The following is a 25,596-nucleotide window of genomic DNA, read 5'->3' on the forward strand; positions in this document are numbered from 1 at the left end:
GAACCCTGAAAATCGGAGATTTCAGAGATTGATTAGAGATTTTTCATAGAAGTGGAGAAGGAAGTTGAATAAGAGGCCATTGCTGGAAACTGTATAAGGAGGGTGTGAGCAAAGGAGTGAGAAGCAGGGTCTTTGCATGGAGGGTGGTTGGTGAATGGAATGCATTGCCTGAGTGTGTTGTGGATGCAGAAATAGAGAGGTTATGATTCCATTATATAAGGCCTTAATCAGGCCTCATATGGATTATTGTGCATAGATTGGTCACCCGGTTTTCATGGTGATGATATGTTATAAAGGGTACAGAGAAGATTCACAAAGGTAGTCGGTGGTATTTGGAATGTGGAGTATTGAGGACAGATTGAGGGAATGTAAGTTGCAGAGCCTCGTGAATATGAGGAAGAGGGAGGATATGAGTGAGACTTATAAACTGGTCAGGGGTTGTTATCAAGTAGACATGGAAGGGATTTTTCATAGAAGTGGAGAAGGAAGTAGAATAAGAGGCCATTGCTGGAAACTGTATAAGGAAGGTGTGAGCAAAGGAGTGAGAAGCAGGTTCTTTGCATGGAGGGTGGTTGGTGAGTGGAATGCATAGCCTGAGTGTGTTGTGGATGTGGACACATCAGTTGGATGAGCATTGTATGTAATAGTGAGTACCTCCCATGATGAGTCTCTGACTCCATAGAGGTCGGGTGTTGATAATAATATTGCTTATAAAAGATATTAATTGTACATTCTAATAAAAGAATAACATGGTATTTTAAATTGCCTTGTTTATAACTAATGTTTGATTTTATAGGACATATTGGTGTACTAAATAGAAGTCAAGCAGATATAGATGAGGGAAAGGACATTAATTACGCTCTTGAAAAGGAAAAACAGTTCTTTCAGAATCATCCCAGTTATAAGTTAGTTAAATTTATTATTCTTTCATTGAATTTCTTAAAATTATAAAGTAATGCTTATTACTGCTGTTTTTAATCTATTCAAGTGGAACTATAGAGTTACTCTTAACCTTATGAGGTGTATCCTAAAAATTCATTTATTATTTATGCACCTATCATCCTCTCAACTACGATGATGATAATTCATGGTACTTATAAAAATTAATCTGGATAGACCTATCACCTACCTAGATTGGCTTTTGTAACTGTGATTTACGATACAGTAGTTATTATTAATACGTGACACCTCCAAGGAGTCCAAAACTCATTGAGAGAGGGCACCTATTCTACATCTCTACTCTACAACTTAATACACCAACTACCACGAACTGGCATTACTATCATCATCATCATCATCTACACCAATGTCATCTATTGCCCACCACCGTTAGTAATTTTGTTCTCAAGGTCAAATTGTCTGTATGCGGAATGAAAATCCTGAGTTTCCAGGAGAAAAAATCCTGCTGCCTCGATAGGAGATCGACTAACCCACCTTAAATTGAAAAAACCCATATGACAATTCCTCTCGTCACGGCGAGAATTGAACCTAGACTTTTCCAGTCAAAAGGTGCAATGTATCTTATTCCAGGTATCTTACTACAGGGGCACTAAACATTTTTTCTTCCACCACTGGGTGGGCTTGAACCACCAGCCTTTCAGTTAACAGCCAAACCTGCTAGCTGATTGTGCCACAGAGGCTGGCTAGTTCGTTTTATTCCTAAATATGTATCCTTGTGTGTAAATTGCTTGTGTTCTCGTGGTTGGCTTGCCTGGATGCAGGATGAAAAACATGAGTTTCTGGGAGGAAAAACCCTACTAATTCCTTTAAAGATTCCTTAACACACCTTTGATTGAAAAGCCCTGATAATGGTCCTTTGCATCCCAGAGAAGTTCAAGTCTTTCAGTTAAAGGACTTTATCATATTGACTGTTAATCTACAAAATGTGCCATTTCAGTCCTGTTTGCCTCTTTTGACTGAAACTTGTGTAGGTACTAAATAAATATAAAAACTTGCATTTACAATCTTTGTTTCATGCATTTTTGAAAGACATCATCAAGGAGGTATGAGAAGAGCAGGGAAATAACATTGACATCTTTAATTTATAGCCAAACCAAGTGAAAAAACTTTTAACATCTATATCTAATCCAGAGTATTTTAGTAATAAGGTGTGGCACCTTTTGACTACTGGTATATGGAAATATGACTTCTACATTACTTCATTCAATGATGATATCATTTCTGGGTCTGGTTTCCACTTATGAGACCTCAATAAAGGTCAGAACCAGTCTGGGTAGTGGCCTGTCCCATTATGCATACATTATAGATGTCTGTAAGGATATGTGCATTGCATTATGGGATACTAAGGCAATTAATGTGAAGTCATTAGCCTCTATATACAAGTGGCCCAGTTGTGAACTTACTTCACATGCAAACTTTGTTTACACTTCGAAAAAAGGATGATTATAACCAGAATATAATTTCTTGGCATCTTTAATTTATAGTCAAACCAAGTGAAAAACTTTCAAAATTCTATATAATTTTTGCTACATGTGTAAGCTTTAAAATTATTTTATAATGTCAAATGCACATGTTCTCCATTAAAAGTATTAATCACAAACTTCTGCAGTGAGGAACAGTGGAATTTTATAAGAAGATATGGTAAGCTACATTTGAAGGAACATAATAAACTGTTCCTTAAACGTTGTTGCACTGCTGATATTATTCCTAATAACCTCCATAGCTCATTTGGTATAGCTGAAGCCCTTTGGCTGGAAAGACCTGGATTCAATTCCCATCCAAGACACGAGGAACCTTTATCTCACATTTCGATTAAAGGTAAGTTATCCGGTCTCATACGGCGGTGGAGGGTTTTTTCTCCTGGAAAATTGAGTTTTTCGTCCCTCAGAACAGCCAAACCAGCTCCATGAAAACATATGCTGCTACAGTCAAAAATACATTCTTAATCTCTCATTAGGAGAGCTCAATCAGTCCTAAGGGGGAGGGGGGAACCCCACACCAATAAAATAAAAAATTATTCCTAATTTAATTAAGATTAAAGAAATCATCCATTTGCATTTGTGCAGAAGATATATCAAAAATCAAGCAAGGCATTATTGCTGTAAAATATATTTTTATTTAAATAATGCTCAGTTTCTGGAACTTCAAACTAATTTAGAAGGCATTCTCACTCAAGACCATTTCTGACTTATTCGTATTTTGCTATCATTGAGCAGAAGAGCACGTTACAATCTTTTATGTAGATGAATTCATAAATTTGAAATATTAGAAGGGATAAACCACAATATTCAACCAATAACTGAGTCTAACAACACCATCTGAGTTATATAATAACCAATAGGCCACTAACAAATGATGAATTAAATATTTTCTCTAAAAGTTCCTATTTTGCTATGTCTCTTTGACATATACCATACTTATAAATGATAGTAAATAGTAAATGTCAGGGAATTATGCACAGATAAAGCAAATAAATTGTTTTGAGATTGCCCAAATTCTGTACAAAATAAAAACCACCTCCTTTAAAAATATCCTTCTCAGAAGTATGAGCTTTATGCTCCATATGTCAGAACACCAATATTGTCATCACAAACACTGGCAAAGGATAAATTAGATGCCAAGAAATTATATTCTTGGTTTCACTCTTTATCCAAGTGTTAGCAAACGGTTTGCATGTAAAATCACTTAATGACTGGGCCACTTGTACACAGAGGCTAATGACTTCACATCAGTTGCCTTAGTATCCCATAATGCAACACACATATCTTTACTGACATGTATAATGCTATGCATTTTGCAAAGGGCCACTACACAGATCAGTTTTGATCTTTGTAAAGGTGGGGGGGGTCTAAAAGCTCAGATGATTCCTCATATTTCCATACACAAGTAGTCAAAAGGTGTTTTCACTTGGTTATACTGTAAATTAAAGATGCCAAGAAATTATATTATTGGTTTCATCCTTTATTTATAACATACTGACAAATCATAGCAAATATAGAATAAGTATCAGAGAATTACACACATAAAGCAAATAAATTATGTTTTGAGATAGCCCGATTCATGCTTTCTGGTAGAGTGAGGGAGACCTCTTAGCTAACTTCTGGAACACATTCCATTAGTTTGAAACATGACAAAGTAATGCCACTGTTGTCATGAATACCAGAGTACAATCATAAAATTAATGTCTTATTAAGAGATTTTTTTTGTTTTTATGTTGAGGCCATACACCAGAGGTTGGTTCATCAACCAATAGTACATTAGTACTGTATATGGGTAAAAGAGATAGGTCAACATATAATGTCAGGATGAATTTAATAAAAAGTCATCAATAAATTAAACAGATTATTATGTGATGCACAATCATGGGATGCCACTACTCTTGAGAGACTGGGAATTCATCATGCCCATCTGCCTCATTTCTATGGTCTTCCAAAAATACATAAGAATGGCAACCTTTTACACCCAACAGTCGACTGTATTGGATCTCCCACTTACTACCTTGCAAAACATCTCTTTGTCATCTTCAGAATCTCACTGGCCATACCAGCTCTTATATCAAAAACAGTATACAGTCTTGATTTAAAGACAAAATAAAAGATCTACATCTGTCTAATAATGAAATTATGGTTTCTTTTGATAGTCTCACTATTCACCAACATTTGGGTGTGGAAAGCAGATGCATGAAGAATATAAGACTAAGGTGAAGAGAGTGACTAGTATGGCAAAAGAGTGACTAGTATGAGAATGGCAAGACTGGAATATAAAAAGAAATTGGAACTAAGATTGGCACTATTTAGTGGGATGTGCTAAAGAACTGACAGCTCCGTTGACCTGGCTTTTCAATGAAAATATGACTATGGGAAAGGTACCCAAGGAATGGAAGGTAAGATAGTGCCATTGCATAAGGGTGGTAACAGACTGGAAATGTTTAATTATAGGCCAGTTTGTGTCATCAGTAGTTGTTAAGGTCTTGGAGAAATTAGTGAGGGACTATATACAGCATTGGGCAGATGAGGATAATGTTGTCTGTGAGAATCAACATGGATTTGTTAAGGAGGAGCTCTTGCTTAAGTAATATGATTGCCTTTTATAATACAGTGACAAGAATAGTTGATGAGGGAAAGGCATTCACTGCTATTTTTTTATTTATTTTTTTTTTTGGCTTTTGCAAAGGCATTTAACAGGGTGCCACATGATAAGCTGATATTTAAGTTGCAGTACATGGGTTTAGATGATGGGTTAGACAACTGGATTCAGGATTGGCTGTCTGATAGGTATCAGAGAGTTGTGTATGGTGGGGCAATATCATGGAAGCAGAAGGTTACAAGTGGGGTTGCACAGGGCTCAGTACTGGGACCTGTATTGTTTAACCTTTATATCAATGACATTGTCAATGGATTGCAAGGGAATATTCAGGTGTTTGCAGAGGGATATTCAGTTGTTTGCAGATGATGTGAAGCGTAGAAGGGTGCCTTCTCAGCTTTACTAATTGTTATTAGTAAAGCTTGGAAGGGTTATTAGTAATTACAGATGTGGGCAGCCTTGCAAGAGGATTTGAATAAACTAGACAGATGGGCAAATGAATGGGAGTATCAGTTTAATGCAGTGAAATGTAAAGTCTTGAAGTTTGCAATCGTTCAGTGGGAGCTATAATTCGATGGGAGGCTACATACTCGATTGGAGGAATTAGGGGAAACGAGATCTGGGGTGATGATTGATAGAAAACTGAAATTAAGAGGATTGATGCGCAATACTGAGGATGCTGACCTGCAAAGATGGAGTTATCATTCCATTGTATAAGACCCTGATCAGACCACACTTAGACTATTGTTCTCAAATTTGGTCCCCAGGATTTGAAGGGGATAAATTAACTGTGGAAAGGGTGTAGAGGCAGATAACAAGATGGTTTCAGGACTGTACAATGTTAATTATGAGGATCGGCTGAAGGAATGTGGACTGCAGAGTTTGGTGAATAGAAGTAGAGGTGATATAATCGAGACTTTTAAACTGTTGAGAGGCAGTTAGAGGGTGGACACTGGGGAGTTCTTTCACTTGGTGGAGCAGTGGGAAGGAGTGATGGCAAAGGGCCATCCCTGGAAGTTACGAAAGGAAACTGAGGAGTAGTTTCTGTGTGGAGGGTGGTGGAACCATGGAATGCATTGCCTGATAGTGTTGAGAGCAAAAATGGTCAAAGATTCCAAGGAGTGGTATGACAGACTTTGTGTTTCCTAGGAAGGACTTCCCACGACGAGTCTCTTGACTCCATGGAGGCCTGAATAATAATGATAATAACAGGCTACAAGTGACTATCTATTTGGTTTTTAGAATTTGATTTCCCACCAGAATATTTTATGGAACATGTAGAAAATGAACTCTTTAATATTATATTCTCTCAGCTTCATGTGTGGTTAAATTTTGTTGATGATATATTTGCAATCGGTCCTGCACTGAGTCAAAATTACTTGAATTCTTATAGAAAATAACTCCATGTACTCCTGTATCAAGTTCGCTATTGAACATGAATCAAATAAACACCCTCTTTGAATACTGTAATAATTAGTAATCCCATATTTTATTTTCAGTTTATCAGAAGTCAACCTTGACTGGCAGATACATTTACTCTATCCTCCTACCATCATTCATCACAAAAATGAATATTATTAAGAGTCTTGTACACAGAGCTCATATGATCTGCTCTTCTGATCACCTTCTGTTAGATGTTCTGAATAAAATTAAAAACAATCTGATATTTAATGGATACAACAAAACTACCATTCAAAAATTAATGATAATTATCATCCTTCCACCAGAAAGAATGGAATTATACAGGTGTGATGGGTTGCATTTGAATGGCTTTGGAGTGGGTGAACTGGAGAAAGTGTTGCTAGATGAAAGTACAGTGTATGATATGTGCAAGAGGTCCAAAGTAAGAGATGAAATGAAAAATCTGGAGAGTGGTATTGAAGAAACAGAAGTGCTTGACTGTGGAAACTGTAGTAGTGTGAGAGATGAAGAGAGAACGGAAATGGGGGGGACAACCTGAATGTGCAGAGAAACGTTTCATAGGCAGAGTGAATGTTGAAAGTAGCAATACATGTGTGTATACAAATGGAGTATATTGCAATGTGAGTGGGGAAGTTGAGACTGAGTGGATATATGTGGTAAGTGTTGATAAAGGTGGGCAAGTGTGCTGGGGAAATCACATCCAACAAGCAGTTTTGGTAGGACTGGTTATACACCTAAAAATGAACTGTTATGTTTCTTTACAAATGCCAGAAGTATCAGAAATAATGTAGATGAAATGGTTTCACTGATTGTTTCATTTGTCCTGAAATCATTGGAATAAGTGAAATGGTTGAATGAAGATGGTATCTTAATGGTAATAGATATGAAAGGATACACTATTTTTTACAAGGATAGAAAGGAAAGAAGGGAGAGGAGTGCTGTTAATGATAGCAGGGGAATTATGTCCACATAAGGTAGACATGAAAGAGGGAAATAGTGAAAATGGTCATAAGACAGTATGGTGCATTATTGAGAGGAGACATATTTAGTTGAATGCTACTATGGGCTAGGGAATGTGGAGGGTGGTGATAAAGAAATGTATAAACAACTTGGATTAATGAACAGGGAAACAGTAATTATTCTGAATGATTTTAATTATTGCAGTATAGATTGGAATGAAGAAATAGCATTTGGGAATAAGGAAAATGAATTTCTCGAGTACTTGACGGATAACTATCTCAGGCAGCATGTAAACGAGGGCACACAAGGATCGAGAGTTTTAGATCTGATCATTTCATCAGAGCATGTAATTGTGAGTGACGTTTCACACTTTGCTCCAGTTGAAATGTGTGAAAGGCATATGTGTTCTTTGTATGTGTTGATTAATTTTAATGGTATAGATGAGAACACCGACTGATAAGAAAATAGCTATTCATTAAGTTATTGCTGATATTTCGCTGTTATTCCATCCAGCATTTTCAAAGCACAAAAACTGTTTGTTACAGTATGCGAAACAACAACAATCCAGTATAACAATGGGACTAGTTTGAAAGATTGTAATGTACAACACAAAGACTGAAGTTTTAATTAGGTGCCAACCACATTGGGGGAAAAAAAAATAGAAAGAAAGAAAGTATTATGGTTTTAAGATGACCACCTCCCAAATCTTTGGAAAATTTATACAGCCTTACTTGTTGAGATTTGTAGTATGTTTCAAGGCTTCTGTTGATTCTAAGAACAGTCTTTGACTTATAAAAACTTCTGTGGACATCTGCCTCAGTAAACATAAAAAATATATCTGGCATTATCGCTATAGTAAGTCAAGTCTAGCTGACCATGCCTTGGATATCCCTCACATAGGATCAATTGGAAAAAAAAAACAGAAGTGTTGCACAGAATGCTCTTGATCATATGCTTGCCGAAATCATAGGAAGATGGTTGTCTGCTCCTGAATTCCACCTGCGAAGCTGTGTTGAATTCTGTCCTCTGATATGATGTTCTCACCACCACTCACTGATGCATGCATTCATCAGTGAGCTTTTTCTGCCCACATGGCTGAAGTCGGTTGGTTATCACACCATTCCTAGTATAGCCTAAACACAGTTGTGCATGAAAAGCCCAGAATGGTATTCTTGTAAGATACTAGCACATGTGTCGCCAACAATCAGACCACAGTCAAATTAAATTAAGTCTCACCTTTCACCCATTCTGAAGCATTGAACACAAAAAACCTTTCAGATGCCTATCTGCTTCATATATGTATATGTGGCAAACTGCAGCCACATGACTCAAAGACTTCAGAAATAGTCTGTTTTCCTAAATCATTATTATGTTATTAACATCTGACCTCCATGAAGTCAGAAACTTGTCATCAAAGAGGCACACACTATCACATACAACACTCATCCAACCATGCCTTAAACAGGTTCAAAGCATCTACATTCATAATATACTCACGCAATGCATTCCACTCACCAACCATTCTCCTGATTACTTTTTCCAGGGAAAATGGGATAGAAACAGAGGCAATCCCTAGAAACTGCATAAGGAGGGTGTGAGCAGAGGAATGAGATACAAGTTATTTGCATGGAGAGTGGTTGATGAGGGGAATGCATTGCTTGAGTGTGTTGTGAATGTAGATAATTTGAATCAGTTTAAGGTACAATTGGATCAGCTTTGTATTCTTCCATGACAACCTGATAACATCCCCTGACCAACTTATAACAATGACCACTGACCAGCTTTGTGAAGCTGGACCTTTTCTAATATATTTTCATCACCTCCATGAAAACCTAATGACCAAATTTCGCACAATAATCAATATGAAGACTGATCAAGGCCCCCTCTTCATTTTTCCATGTCATGATCCTCTTTGCATCCCATTGTTGCTCACCAAATTTCAAAACCTTAACACTTTGCAACATTGAACTGATAGTGCCACTTACCTCTCCATTCATACGATCTATTCAAGTTTCATGATCAGTCCACCAGGTGGCATCTGTGAATAAGCTACTCTAAACTTGTGCTCCCACAATTTATCATTACTGCAAGTGTTTTTCATTCAAATTAAACATTCAACAGAAATCTTCACAGCAGGTACTAAGAAGCCGATTACTTCTGCACAACCTGTAAATTCTTATAGTGCGTTAAATTGGTTATCTTTTGATTTAAAAATCAGCCATCTGTAAGCACTCACTATTGCCTACCGTATGAAGCAAAGATGGCAGCAACTAAGCCAATGACAAATGAGCACCCTGTGTCTTGCCAGTGCAGTGTGTCAATTGCTGACAAACCCATAAAGTGCCACAGCTGTAAAATTAACATCAGCAATTAAAAAAAAAAGGGGGTGGGGAATGTCTGTAAGTTCTGTGGCTACATGCTTCCTGTACAAAAATAGATGAGTCAGTGCACAAGCTATTTATTGACCTCTACCAGTCCCCTTTTTCTGTTTTCTGTGCCTCCCTTCTGGAAAACAGCTCCTGAACTTAGGCAAATGAATCAAAAACCTTGAACAGCATATCAATGCTATGAATGAAACTTTTTCCTCTAAAATATGAGCACTGGAAATCAAGCTCAACCTAACTGACAATCAGCACTGCAACACCAATTCACCCTTGTCTGTAAATGAACTACGTGACCTTATCATATCAGCAGTGCACAATTCAGTGGAGGCCAAAAACAAAAAATTGAACACCATTATTTTGAACTTTCCAAAGGAAAACAGAAAAGTACTAAAAGAAGACGTCACCAAATTAGCAGAAGAATGCAACATCATTTCCAAAAATTTCGTCAGGTGGCATCGTTTTGGATCCATAAAATAAAAGAAAGGTCTGAATGAACTTTCCACACCTCATAAAATTGACTCACGACACACCGACAAGCACATCTAAATTAATAACAGTGATCAACAAGTTCAAAGACACTTGCTCCCGATTATGCATACATGCTCAACCAGATCTAACATTTGTCCAGAGGGAACAAAGATGCCAGCTTAGAAGACAACTTGAAGAAAAACTTCAAAATGGAGACAACAGTTAGAATATCAGCTACATTCAAGTCAAACTGGTGCAAAAATTAAGTGATGCCACTAGCAGCCACCATGGAGACCAGTATGCAGGTACTACATAGGAAATGTGCAAGACCCTTGAAATCAAACATATACCTTGCAGAACCCTACATATCCACTTCACCAATGTCTGTGCCCTAAACTCCAACCTTAATAGTGTCCACTACTATCTTCAGTCTACCATACCCTACCTACTCTTTCTGGCAGAAACTCAAATCTCACCTCAACCTTCCAAACCAAAGGTGGCATCTGTGCATACATCTGCTCTAACATACCTTGCCAGAGAGCACCCAACCTAGAATTGCCCAGTGTTGACCTTCTTTGGTTGAAAATATCCCTTCCCAACTCAGTCAAATTCATTTGCTGTCTCTGTCACTCCCCCTAACGCAACCAACCACTCTGAGCTCTTTAATTTCCTCTCCTTAAAAATTGATTTCAGCTACTTAGGCACGATTTTTAGTGAAGATGGTAAATTAAATATGGAAACAGACAACAGAATCAACAAAGCTAGTATGGTAGGAAGTCAATTGAATAAATTCATATGGAATAAGAGAGAAATTAGTCGGAATACTAAATTAGCTGTTTACAAGACAATGTTCAAACCAGTTTTAACTTATGGATCTGAGAGCTGGGTCAGAAGTAAAACACTTGACCAAAGACTAGAGACCGCAGATATGAGAGTCCTGAGAAAGATTATAGGCATGAACAGATGGCATCAATGGCAATATCATATTAAAAACGAGGATATTAGGAAAGAACTTGACATTGTCAGCATCCAGGAATGCGTTAGCAGAGCTAATCTCAGGTGGTATGGTCACTTAAACAGAATGGACGAGGAAAGATTAGCAAAAGAAGCGTTCTCTGCTAGGTTGGCAGGAAAATGACCCCGAGGAAGACCAAGATATAGGTGGATTGATATGGTACAATGTGCCTTAGATGATAGAAATATAAGATCTGATAATGATAATATTGGAGTCTTGACAAGTAATAGACTGATTTGGAGGAAAATTGTAGATAGGAAGTTAGTAATTATGTAAATTTTTCATGTAGTACTATCATATCCTGCACACCCCTTGAGGGTATACATGTCAGGAATTTGATGATGAAGAAAAATTGATTTTCCCCGGTCCCGCTTTCCCAAGAGCAAAATTATCCTCCTAGGAGATTTTAATGCCGACAACTCCAACTGGCTTTCCTCCTCCAGCTGTACAGATCTTGCAAGCAGAGATGCTGAATCATTTGCCATCACTAATGACCTTACATAACTTGTTCAGATGCCAATCAGAATATATCTGATAATCTGAACCACTCTCCCAAACACACGAGTTCTCTTCCTCACCAACGACCGTTCCAAATACGTAGTGAATGTAGTGGCCCCCCCCTAGGTAATTCTGATCAGAATGTAGTGCTCATTCCCCCCCCATGCAGCAATGCTTACACAGTCACTCTCATACAACAGTAGTTTGGCATTATAACAGTGCCAAGTGTCACAGCCTTCAAAACTTCTATGCCTTATTCCCATGGTTGGACTATTACTTCTGGCCTTCCAACCCAAGCATATGCACTGAGCTTATCGCCAAGGTAATCCTCACTGGCATGGAAACATGCATTCCCCACAGTACTCTGATCTGCCATTTCCTAACTAAACCCTGGTTTTTCCAAAAGATATGCACCAAGGAATGAAAAACTAAACATAACTCAAATCAAGAGCTCCATTCTCCTTTACAGCTTATACTGAAACCCAAAATAGATGAAAAAAAGCATTGCTTCCAAAACAGAGTTTGAAAGAACAAAAAAGCAGGAAACTATTAACCTGTCCAAATGGCAGCTGAGTCTCTTGGTCTCTTGCCAAAGCAATTGGGTGTAACTTCTGCCCAACAGCATTCCCACCCCTATCATACCCAAATGACTCTATTACATCATCATCTACAGAAAAAGCCAATCTCCTGTCCTCACACTTTGCTTCCAATGCATGCATAATTGACAATGGTAGATATCCCTAACCATTCCAGATGCCTACTATATATTTGCCAGAAAGAGATCAGAAAAATACTGTCCAAATGAGACAAAAAAAGTCTCCTGGCTCTGATTGCATTCTTCCAATTGTCCTGAAAATTTAAGCACCAGAACTGATTCCTATCCTGTGTTGTCAGTTTATACTGTCTTTCTCCACTTGTATCTATCCCACAGCCTGGGAATTGACTTATATTCAACCCATTCCCAATAAGGGCGACAAATCACTGCCATCCAACTATTGTCTTATCTCGCTCACCCCAGTCCTGTCTAAAGTAAGATTTCCATCGGAAATGTTCATCTGAAATAGCATCAGTAATTCCCCACTTAGTACTAAGCTCATTGGAACACATGCAGCTGCTCAACATCCCTTCACAGTGCACCTTGAAACCCATAGAACAAGTTTCTTTTCCTCCTTCTTCATTCCTGCTACTGCTGTACTGTGTAACAGTCTTTCCTCTGTTTTGTTTCCCAAGGAATACAATATACAGTCATTTAAATCAAATGCAAACAAGTTCCTCCTTTCCCAACCCACTACCCATACAAGGTATGGGTAGTACTATAGGTTGACCCAAACCCACTACCCATACCTTATATAGGTAGTGGGTTGAGGAAGGAGGAACTTGTTCACATTTGATTTAAATGACTGTATATTGTATTCCTTGGGGAACACAACAGGGAGAAGACTGTTCCACAGTACAGCAGTTGCAGGGATGAAGGAGGAAAAGAAACTTGTTGAGAGGTTGGTTGATCAACCTATCATGTATGGGCTCAACATAAAAAAAAAAAAAATTCTTCTGTAAGGTTATAACATCTCCTTGACTCTACATTGCACTCTGCAATTTTGTGTCATCTGCAAACAATTGCATATCACCAGTTAAACCCCTCCCTATATCATTAATATACAAACTGAACAACAATGACTGATACTGATCATTGCAGAACACCACTAGTGACCCCTCCTTCAGGATACTGTACCCCCATATACAACTTTCTGATACCTATTTGGCCAATCACCAATCCAGCATCTCACGTGTCTGTTATCCAATCCCATCCTTTTCAGTTTAATTAACAACTTGTTATGTAACAGTCTATTAAAAGCTTTTGCAAAATCTAAGTATACAACTGTATATGCAACTCCTGCATCCAAGGCATTTGTCAACTTGTTATAGTACATAAGTATGTTAATAAAACATGATCTCCCTTGAAGAAACTCATTCTGATGACCAACCAGAGAGAATACTGCTGTTATCAACCTATATCCTAGTTCTCACCATTCTCTCCAGTACCTTAACTACAACTCCAGATATAAAACATTTTGGCCTATAATTTGAAGCTGCACCTTTATGCAGTGGAACAATTTTACCTTCTTTACACTCTCTTGGAATCTGTGCTGTTGCAAAACTCTCATTAAAAGGGCATGTCAGTGCTACTGCCAATTCCCTAAGACATTTGGTGATATGTCATCAAATCCTATAGCCTTATTGATATCAAGCTAATTTATTTTCTCATATAATTCTGCTCACTAACAATTAAATCACCTTCTCCAATGTCCTCTACACTTGAGGTTTTCCAGATTTTGCTCTGATAAGGATGAAATCCTGTGAATATCCCAATACTTTCTTCTGAAGCAGTTATCATTCTTCCATTTTCATTCATTAATGTCATCTTACCATGATTATTCTTCCTTCTAATTGTCACATATCTAAAAAAAACTCTCTAGGATTTTTCTTGTCCTGATTTGCTAATTTTCTAATAGTTTTGCTGTTTTAACTAACTGAGTCATCTTCCTTGTTCTTTATATTACTCATGCAGTTGATTGCTACCATTATTCATCTTGTGCACTGACTTCACAGTATTTTTTTCCTTCTTAATCATGCTTAATCTATTTATTCATTCATTTGACACACACTTTATTTAGTCTTTTGACCTTCCGAATACATTCACACATTGATGTTACTAAATATCTTTTGGTCAGTTGCCATGCAGCATTTATCTCCTTCCTTAATACCTCATTCCATGCTATAGCTCCAAACCATTTTCTAAGCTTTTCATTATCACCAGCCTTGTAATTCCACATCTATCCTTTCCTCACAGAAGTGTTCCTATGGCTAGCCACAACCCAGTGTGATATGATCACTGCATGATCTCTCACCAAACTGGAGAGAAGTATACAAAACCTCATTCACAACACATCCTCTGATGAAATGATCAGATCCAAAACTCTTTATCTTTGTTCGCCATCTTTTGCATACTACCTAAGATAGTCATCTCTCATCAACTCCGGAAACCCATTATTTCCAAATATCTGTTCATTCCAGTCTGTACTGCCATAACTAAAATCACCATAATAATCACCCTTCCTTTCTTCACTAACCAAAGTTGCTTATACTTTTCTTATAAGCAGGGAGGAGGAGGTGAGGTATTTCTACTAATACAGCTATTCAGTATACAGGACAAATGACACTTTATGCTTAACACACTGTAATTATCAGCACCATTGCATACAGTTTACAAAGAGCTCTGCACTCCAGGCACTACTCTATAGACCATATAGAACTTTATGGCAGTGAATCAGGGGAACTTCCAGATTATTACTCTACCACTTACTTTACCACATCATGACTGGTAGATATCTCAGCATAGCAATAGTAATATTCAAGGAATGCAGTGTGAAATACATTCCCAACTATTTCGCTCTTCATACTCCTGCTCAATAATGCACTGTGTGATTTCACCAATTATGATAGACACCATTGAAAACTATTATTATTATTATTAACATCTGACCTCCATGGAGTCGAAGTCTCTCTCTTCTCACATCCTCTCAATACAGTTTCTTGCGATGGCTTCTTGTTCTATCTCCCTTTTCCGTTCTATGAAAAATCTTTTCCATATCAAGTTGATATGGAAGAGATTTATCAACCCCTCACTAGCTTATGTCTTAATCAGATCCCCCCCCTTTCTCCTCCTACTACCACTTGGATTTTGCAAAAGCTTTTGATAGACTGCCATACAACTAGCTGTTAAATAAACTGAAATGGATGGGATTGAATAACAGGCTTCTGAGTTGGATCGGTGACTGACTGTCAGATAGGTATAAGGAAGTTGTATATTGCAGTACAGTATCTCAAGAGGAAGTTCACTAGTGGTATACCACAGGGATTTGCAAATTACATTCTGTCAATGTCCTTATACTCCACATTCCAAAGACCACCGACTATCCTTTTGTGAATCTTCTCTGGACCCTTTCGAACATATCCTCATCACCATGAAAACGTGGTGACCAAATCTGTGCACAATTCATCAGGCCTGATCAAGGTCTTATAAAATAGTATCATAACCTCTTTATTTCTGCATGTCAGGGTCGTCTGCATTATTGTCATTATCCTATGTGATGTCTTCATAATTTGTGCAGTGTAGACCCAAAATTTCAGGTTCTTGTCCACCATCACTCCTAGATCTCTCATCTCCTCTAATTTCTTTAAAGTGTCTCCCAACAAAGTGTTTACTTTGCTTCCCATGATTGCTTACCAAATTCAGAACCTTACACTTTGCAACATTGAAATGATAATTCCACTTACCTACCCATTCATGCAATCTATTCAAGTCTTCCTGTAAGACCATAACATCTGCACTAGTTAAACCCATCCTAATATCATTAGCGTATAAACTGAACAATAATCGTCCCAAAACTGAACTCTGTGGTACACCACTAGCGAAATTCCTCTCGGCATACTGCACCCCAATATACAACTTCATTATACCTAGCTGACAGCCAGTCACTGATCCAGCTCAAAAGTCTGTTATCTAATCCCATCCATTTCAATTTATTTAACAGCTGGTTGTGTGGCAGTCTGTCAAAAGCTTTTGCAAATCCAAGTACATAACTGTATATGCATCTCCCGTGTCCATGGTATTTGTCACCTTGTTATACAAAATAAGTAAGTTAGTGAAACGTGATCTCCCTTTATCAGATCCATCTGAAAACCACAGAGAATACTGCTGTTGTCAACCCATTTTTGTATCCTACATCTCACCAATCTCTCCAGTACTTTCACAACTACAGATATACACATTGGCCTATGATTTGAAGTTACAGCCTTATCACCATCTTTATGCAGTGAAACAATTTTACCCTTCTCCCACTGTCTTGAAACCTGTGCTGCTGTAAGACTTATTAAATAGGCATGCAAATGCTGCTGTCAATTCCATAGAACATTCCCTTAAGATGTATGGTAATATGTCATCAAATCCTATCCCATTATTGCCATCAAGGTTATTAATTTCCTCAAACCTCCTGCTCACTAACAATTAAGCCATCCTGTCCTATGTCTTCTAAACTTAAGTTCTTCATGATTCCACTTTGATCAGGATGAAACACTCTTATAAAATGATCATTGAGTACCTCAACAGTGTCTTCTGTAGCAGTTACCATTCCACCATTTTCATCCATTAACATCATCTACCATGATCATTCTTCCTTCTACTTGCGACATATCTAAATAAATCTCTAGGTTTTTCTTCCCCTGATTTGCCAATTTCTGCTCATTCTGTTCTTTTCTTTTCCTTACTGAGTCACTCTCCTGGCTTGTTCTTTATACTTTTTATGTAACTCATTATTACCATTATTTATCTTTTACTGCCTCCAAAGTACCTTCTTTTATATTTCATGTTTAAGCTCCTCATTTATCTATTTTCCACTTACCTTATTTTCCTTTTGGACTTCAGAATGCATTCCCATATTGATGCTGGTTATGTATTTCTTTGTCAGTTCTCATGCAGAATTTATTTCCTTAATGTTCAACTCCTCATTCCATGCTATAGCTTTAAGCTGTCTCCTAAGCTTTTCATAATCACCAATTTTATAATTCCACATATATCCTTTCCTCACAAAAGTGAGTCACTAGCCAAAATCCAGGTGATCACTTAATGATCACACTCACCAACTGTAGGAAAATGTGAAATCCCAGTCACAATTACATCCTCTGATGAAATGATCAGCTCTAAAGCTTTCGATCCTTGTGTGGCCACCTTTATGTGCTGCTTGAGATAGCTATCTCTCAAGAACTCAAGAAATTGATTTTCATTATTCTAAAATATTTATCTCTTCATTCCAATCTGTTCTGCCATGATTAAAAGCACCCATAATAATTACCCTTTCTTTGTTCACTAATCCAAGTTGTTTATACATTTCTTCATCCTCCTCCACATTTCTGGCCTATAGCAACATCCAATTAAATATGTCTTCTTGTCAACCTCCACATTACACTTCATTGCACTATTTCCCTCTTTCATGTCTGCCTTATGTGAACATAATTCTCCTGAAATCATCTGCAGCACCCCCTCTCCTTTCTTGTCCTTTCCTTTCTATCCTCACAAAAAATACTGTATCCTTCCATTTCTGTTCCAGTTAGAATAGCATCTTCATTGAACTATTTCAGTTATTTCAATGATTTGGGGCAAATAAACTCAATCAGTGAAACCATTTCATCTCACTTGTTTCTGATATTTCTGGCATTTGTAAACAAACACAATAATTCTTTCTTTTAAGCTTACACGGTGATCCGAATGCATTTTCAAAAATGCATTCGGATCACAGATTCAAACAGCCTGCCATAACCTAGCAACAACACAAAATTTGGTTTCACAATTGCAATCTGAACTATTGAACTATATTAATCCAAACTTTCTACAAGTACTTGAAAGAATCGCTGACAATTTGGCCAAATATACCCTGGAAAAGAATAAAGAAAAACTCGAGACCAAATGCCGCAGCTTGAAACAACGGCAAAATATGGTGGCCAATCACAGGAATCCATCCAATAAGGAGACAAGGAGCAACCTAACACCGACAAGCAAGAACCATGTGATCAACCTATTAAGCCACACCCTGAACAACAGCGAACTTACGCCACTGAATAAAGAACTTAACTTTGCAATAGCACCTAAAAAGGTAAACAAATTGGATTTTATCTACCACATTGAGAGGCATCAGGTCCCTACCTAACAATATAACAGATAAAATACGACTAGAAACTAGTAATGTCCTGAACACTAAGAAAACCATACAGAATAATCTCACAAAAACAGAACTAACAGCAATTAAGTCATTAAAACCCAAACAAAACATAATAATGAAATCGGATAAAGGCAATGTCACTGTCATCCTTGACAGGTACATATGTACTTCAAATGAATCAACTAGTAGCCGATTACAACACATATAAGCTGGTAAAGTATAACCCAACAAAAAGGATAAAGGATAAAACAGAGAAACTACTCCCCCCCCCCCCCCCAGAATATATGAGGTCCCGAAAATACACAAACAAAATATGCCCCTTTGACCAATCATGGAAGGAATAGATAGTCCCAATTACCACTTAGCTAAGAAATTAGCGGCAACACTCAAGGAGTTAGTAGGGCATTCCCCCTCCTACATAAAAAAAAAAAAAAACACACAACATTATAAACAAAATTAAAAACATAACACTCGACAAAGATGACCTATTAGTCAGTTTCAACGTTTCTGCCCTTTTCACTAATATCCCCATCAATGACACAATTCTCCTACTACAGAACAAATTTCCACCCGACATTACGGCCCTTTTTGCCCATGTACTACAGTTCGGTTACTTCATGTGGCAAAACAAATTTTACCTACAGAAAGAAGGTACAGCCATGGGCTCACCACTATCCCCCCCCCCCATCGCTAACTTCTACATGGAAACCTTTGAGCAAAGGGCTCTTGATTCCACCACGCTTAGACCAACAGTCTGACTTAGATATGTTGATGATGTGTTCGCGATCTGGCCGCACGGGTGACAAACGCTAAACGCATTCCTTAGCCACCTGAACAAACAACACGAATGCATACAATTACCATCGAAATTGAAAATCAAAATTCGCTCCCGTTCCTAGACACTGTCTTCCTTCAGGCAGTCTATCCTTCACGGTCTACCGAAAACCGACACACACACTGGCCAATACATACATGCTAATTCATACCACCACCCATCACAAAAATATGGAGTCATTAACACCCTTAAAAACAGAGCTACAACAATTTGCTCTAACCAGCAAGCCCTGAAACAAGAACTAAAAATCATCAGTGACACATTCATTAATAATGGCTATAACAGAATTACTATTAATAAAATACTCCATAAAACAACAACAAAAACGAATCTAGATTACAGTAAAACGATAGCCATCCCATACATTAAAGGGTTATCAGAAAAAAATCAGCAGAATCCTATGACATTATAACCTCAGTGCCACCTTTAAACCACCCACTAAACTTAAAACCATATTCAACTCCTCTAAGGATCCTCTCCTCGCATTAGCACATCCTGGAGTCTATTGCATCCACTGCACCTGTAACTTACCATACATTAGTGAAACAGGACAGACAATTCCTATACGCAAGAAAGAACACATTAGACACATTTAAATATAACCATTATGGTGATGCAAGCCTCTCAGACCACGCGCTCAATACCTTACACCAAATCAACTGGAAAAGCACCTGCTCTTTACACCACACAAAAACCTGGTATGAAAGGAAATTTAAGGAAGCCTGCAAAATCCTGATAAACCACCCAAATATCAACAATAAAGATGGCATGAAAATTCCAAGGATCTGGATGGCACACATTCAGCCTACCTAATATATATGATCCAACATAAGTCAGGACTCTAGCCAATCTTCAGCTAGTATTAGAAACCATTCTATACCAACCGGCTGGAATGTACAAGTATAATCATGATGTTAATATACGTATATAGATAGATACTTGTTGTTGTGCCCAATATATTTCTACAACCAACAGATAACACTAATGTTGAAAGTTTTGTACTACTTACCCAGGTAAGATAGTACAACACTATATTCAGTCCTGATGATATTTTCAGGCACAAACTTTGTTTGCTCTCACTGGGATAAAGGATTAAACTAAATTTATTATAGATAACACTAATAATAGGACTCTAGCTTTGATGTATAATTTTTTTTTTCCCCCTTACTAGAGGTCAGGCCAACAATGGTTGTAGTGATTGGTCAGTATCTTTAACAAACCAGTTTGAATGTAGTGTAGCTTGTTTTTCTGTGTATAATTGTATGCTCCAGAAGATGACCTTGACATAAAGGTTGAAACGTTGAATGTAGATTTTAGTTATATTAAACTAAAGTTTTTATTCAAACACAGTAGTTTTCTCCATAATTTTAAAAAATGTAAACACAATAATTCCTTTTTAGGTGTATAATCAGTCGTATTCAAGTCACTTGTTGGTTGTGATTTCTCCACAACCCAATCACCTTTATCACTACTTACCACGTATATTTGCTCAGTCTCAACTTCCCCACCCAATTGCAATAACTTTTCAATGAAAGTCTGGCTGTGGGAAAGGTGCCCAGGGAATGGAAGGAAGGTAAGATAGTGCCATTGCATAAGGGTGGTAACAGACTGGAAATGTCTAATTATAGGCCAGTTTGTGTGTCATCAGTAGTTGGTAAGATCTTGGAGAAAGTAGTGAGGGACCGTATACAGCATTGGGCAGATGAGGTTAATGTTATCTGTGCGAGTCAACATGGATTTGTTAAGGGGCACTCTTGTTTTAGCAATATGCTAGCCTTTTATAATAAAGTTACAAGAGCATTAGATGAGGGAAAGGCATATACTATTTTCCTAGACTTAGCAAAGGCATTTGACAGGGTGCCACATGATAAGCTGATATTCAAGTTGCAGCACATGGGTCTGGATGTCAGATTGGTCAACTGGATTCAGGATTGGCTGTCTGATAGGTATCGGAGAATTGTGTATGGTGGGGCAGTTTCAAGGAAGCAGAGAGTTTCAAGTGGGGGGTCCCACAGGGCTCAGTACTGGAACCTTTATACCAATGACATTGTCAGTGGATTGCAGGGGATGTTCAGTTGTTTGTGAATGTTGTTGAAGCTGGGAAGGGTTATTAGTAATAGTGCAGATGTGGCAGCCCTGCAAGAGTATATGAATAAGCTAGATAGATGGGCAAATGAATGGGGTTTCAGTTTAATGACTCAAAATGTAAGGTCTTGAGGTTTGGGACACATCGATGGGACACTGCATATTCTATGGGAGGAATTAAACTGGAGGAAGTAGGGGGGACTAGAGATCTGGGGTTGATGATTGATAGAAACCTGATTAGGGGTCATATTGCAAAGGTGGTCAAGGTAACACAAAGGACTGCTGCAATAATGAGAAGGACACTGACCTGCAGAGATAAAAGGATTATCATTCTGTTGTATAAGACTCCGATCAGACCACACTTAGACTATTGTTCTCAGATCTGGTCCCCAGGATTTGAAGGGGATAAATTAACTGTGGAAAGGGTACAAAGGAGGATAACAAAGATGGTTTCAGGACTGTACAATGTTAGTTATGAGGATCAGCTGAGGGAGTGTGAACTACAGAGTTTCGTGGATAGAAGGAGAGGTGATATGATTGAGACTTTTAAACCGTTGAGAGGTGGTTACAGAGTTGACACTTTGGAGTTCTTTCGCTTGGTTGAACAGCGGGAAGGAGTGATGACAAGGGGCCATCCCTGGAACTGGAAGTTATGAAAGGAAGCTGTGAACAAGAGGGTTAGGAGTGGTTTCTTTGCATGGAGGGTAGTTGAACCATGGAATGCATTGCCTGATAGAGTGGTGAGAGCGAGAACAGTCAATGAGTTTAAGGAGTGGTATGATAGACTTTGTGTTTCTTAGGAAGGACCTCCCACGAATGAGTCTTTTGACTCTATGGAGGCTTGAATAATAATAATAATAATACTTCATACACACATTCACTGCTACTTTCACTATCCACACACTGTTTATGCCATATCTCTCTGTCCACCTGGGTTCTCCCGTTTTCCTGTTTCTCTTGCAATTCCATTGTGTCTTTTCTTTCTCACACTACTACTGTTTTCACTGCCAAGCACTTCTGTCTCTTCAATACTGCTCTGCTGATTTTTCACTTCATCTCTTGCTTCTGATCTCTTGCACGCATCACACACTGTACTTCCATCCAGCAACACTTTCTCTAGTGTCTACTCCAAAGCCATTCAAATGCAACTCATCGCACCTGTATAATTTCATTCTTCTCTCAAACACATGTGATACATCCACACACAAACTGTACTCCATTTTCCTCACACAACTCTGCTAGCATACCATTCATGTATAATAAATTTAGTTTAATCCTTTATCCAAGTGTGAGCAAACAAAGTTTGCACCTGAAAGTATCTTCAGGACTGGGGTAAGGTGGTACAACACCAGGCAACTTGTTGCAAAAGTGGAGCAAGCTACCAACACTCCTGTCTCAGTATCTCCTATAATGCAAAACGCATCTCCTTGCGAATATGTCTAATGTTATGCATTAAGGGAAGGGCCACTACCCAGACTAGTTTCGACCTTTATTGAGGTTTCTTCAGTGGGAGCCAGGCCCAAGTTGAGATACCAGGCAGAAGCTTTAGCAGGTCATCTCTACCTATAGGAGTTGCCAAATGGTGTGCCACCCTTTTTTAATAAATTACTCTGGATTTAGAGAAGGATGTTGAAAGTTTATTTTTCACTTGGTTAGAGTATAATAAATTTAGTTTAATCCTTTATCCAAGTGTGAGCAAACAAAGTTTGCACCTGAAAGTATCTTCAGGACTGGGGTAAGGTGGTACAACACCATAGGTAGAGATGACCTGCTAAAGCTTCTGCCTGGTATCTCAACTTGGGCCTGGCTCCCACTGAAGAGACCTCAATAAAGATCGAAACTAGTCTGGGTAGTGGCCCTTCCCTTAATGCATAACATTAGACGTATCCGCAAGGAGATGCATTTTGCATTATAGGAGATACTGAGACAGGAGTGTTGGTAGCTTGCTCCACCTTTGCAACGAGTTGCCCTGGTGTTGTACCACCTTACCCCAGTCCTGAAGATACTTTCAGGTGCAAACTTTGTTTGCTCACACTTGGATAAAGGATTAAACTAAATTTATTATACTCTAACCAAGTGAAAAATAAACTTTCAACATACCATTCATGATTTTGGCTCTCTGTCAAAACTCATCATTGTCATACAGCATTGTCATAAAATGCAGTTACAATTCATATCAAATTAATATCATAACATTATCAGAAAAAATCTCCTCCAAAAAAAAAAAAAAAAAAAATCAAAAGCATCTAATCCATAACTGTAGAATTCCCTATAGAATGTTACTTGGCAGTAGAAGAACTGTCTATATCACCTATCCAAATTACATTTTACATGCCTGTTTAATTAAATAGGACAGTACATGTGCAGTCATCAGATCTAATTCTATGTTTGCATTTTGGAGAAACAGAGAATACATTTTGATGAACTGCTCTTATTCAGAGCTTTTCTCTTGCAACTTTTTTGTCAAATTTGTTTGCTGTTTCAATCATTCCCCAAATTCTGATAACCACTCTGATCCCTCTGACTGTGTATCCCTGAAGCTTGATTTTCTGCACACTTTTTATCTGCAATGTAATTATCCTCCTCTACCTCTTAGCAAAAGAGGTTGAGCAGGATTGAATAAAACTTGTTGCCTTGACATGATATCAGGAAAGTATGTCTATCATTTAGATATAATGCAGTTTCTTACGTTTAGCTCTTTCAAGATAGTTGTTGGGTGTGTTAATATTTTAGGCTTTAGTATTAACAGAAAAAAAAAAAAAAAAAAAAAAGATGGAGATTTTGAGGAAATCCCCAGTTTCAGTTTGTCTGATTCTTTTTTTTTTTTTTTATATATACAATCTTGAAGAATTCTAGATGAAAAATAGGCAATTTAAAATGAAATGATGAAATGAATGTTTTCAAACCAATGAGAATTGTTTTATTAATATTTTTATTACATTGTTTTCAGATGACAGAAAATGAATGAAAGAAGTCATGAAGATCATCCCACTTGTCATGCTTAAGTCAGAACCTACATAGATTAAAGTGAATATATAAGTATTGTTCCCTGGAGAAGAAATCCAAACTACATTGTTTTCTGAATTGCAGAGGAAAAGCAATATTCTTAGTATGCTTATAAGAATCACTTGTGAGGAAGAGATGTAAAACACTTGGAGAGAGTAGAGAAAATCATCAGATGAATATTTAAGCTTACGTGTTGAGTTCAATATATGTATTTTTTTAATGAATTACAGCACAGAAAATAAATTAAACATAATGATGACCTCAATACAGGGGCCGAAACGTCTAGTTTTATTTTATTAATAATTACTAAAATAATCATTTCAACACATGTGTTTTGTGTCCCTAAATTCATAAATATGAAAACATAAGCTAAATCATTTTGTATGTGTTTCAACAATTTTAATATTGTATCCAAGATGATGTATCTGTGATAGAGACAAATATAAGAACAGTTAAACTTGTGTTTAGTTAATTTTCTGTGCTATATTCATGTATTTATTCCATTAAATCAATTATGAAGAGAAAATCATTTGAAAAAAAAAAGAAATCAAAATGTTCACAATGGTTGATGGCATTAGAAAAGCATTAAAGAGCAGTAAATGAATTTTACAAAATGATGCAGAGAAAGAGAGATTTTGCCAATGGAAATCAAAAATAAGGTATTCTAAATTGGAAATTCTCTTCCATGGTGTATCAAAGCAAATATATATGCAGATGCCATCTTTGAGTTGAAAAGAGTCAAGAACTGTGTTAACAGAAAACTGAGATGAGTAGTGCTTTAAAGAAATGGAAATTCAAGTTTTTTTGTTGTTGTTTTTTTATTAGGAAATTGTGGTTTTGCAGATTCAAGATGGAAACGAACATCATTAAGGTTTGAACTCTTAGGCCACATATGTATGTAAAATGAATTAGGACTTGTGGAGGTTTGCCTTTTTTCCAGGCATAATTAATTTGTTTCTCTTACAGTAATGGATTCCTTTACTGTGCCATACAGCAAAATTTAACCTAACTTCTCTACAAATTGTGGCTTTTACAGTGCTCCTCCCCATCCTTTTCTTGCTTTACCAGATGTAATAGAATGTCTTGGTAATATTAATGACCCTA

The 25,596-nt window shown here is 37.4% G+C and overlaps 1 protein-coding gene across 1 annotated transcript in view; it reads left to right on the top strand.

The window, feature by feature from the left end:
* Positions 1–25,596, top strand: part of LOC150093744 (dynamin-1-like) — a 300,405-nt gene that overhangs the window by 99,099 nt on the left and 175,710 nt on the right. The window contains exon 7 of the mRNA XM_090412966.1: positions 797–905. Within this exon, the coding sequence (XP_090269092.1) occupies positions 797–905 (109 nt within the window). The remainder of the gene's footprint in view (positions 1–796; positions 906–25,596) is intronic.

This window comes from Typopeltis vanoorti, chromosome 23 (genome assembly GCF_054136105.1).
Source record: "Typopeltis vanoorti isolate ZY-2024b chromosome 23, IOZ_Tvanoo_1.0, whole genome shotgun sequence".
NCBI lineage: Eukaryota > Metazoa > Arthropoda > Arachnida > Uropygi > Thelyphonidae > Typopeltis > Typopeltis vanoorti.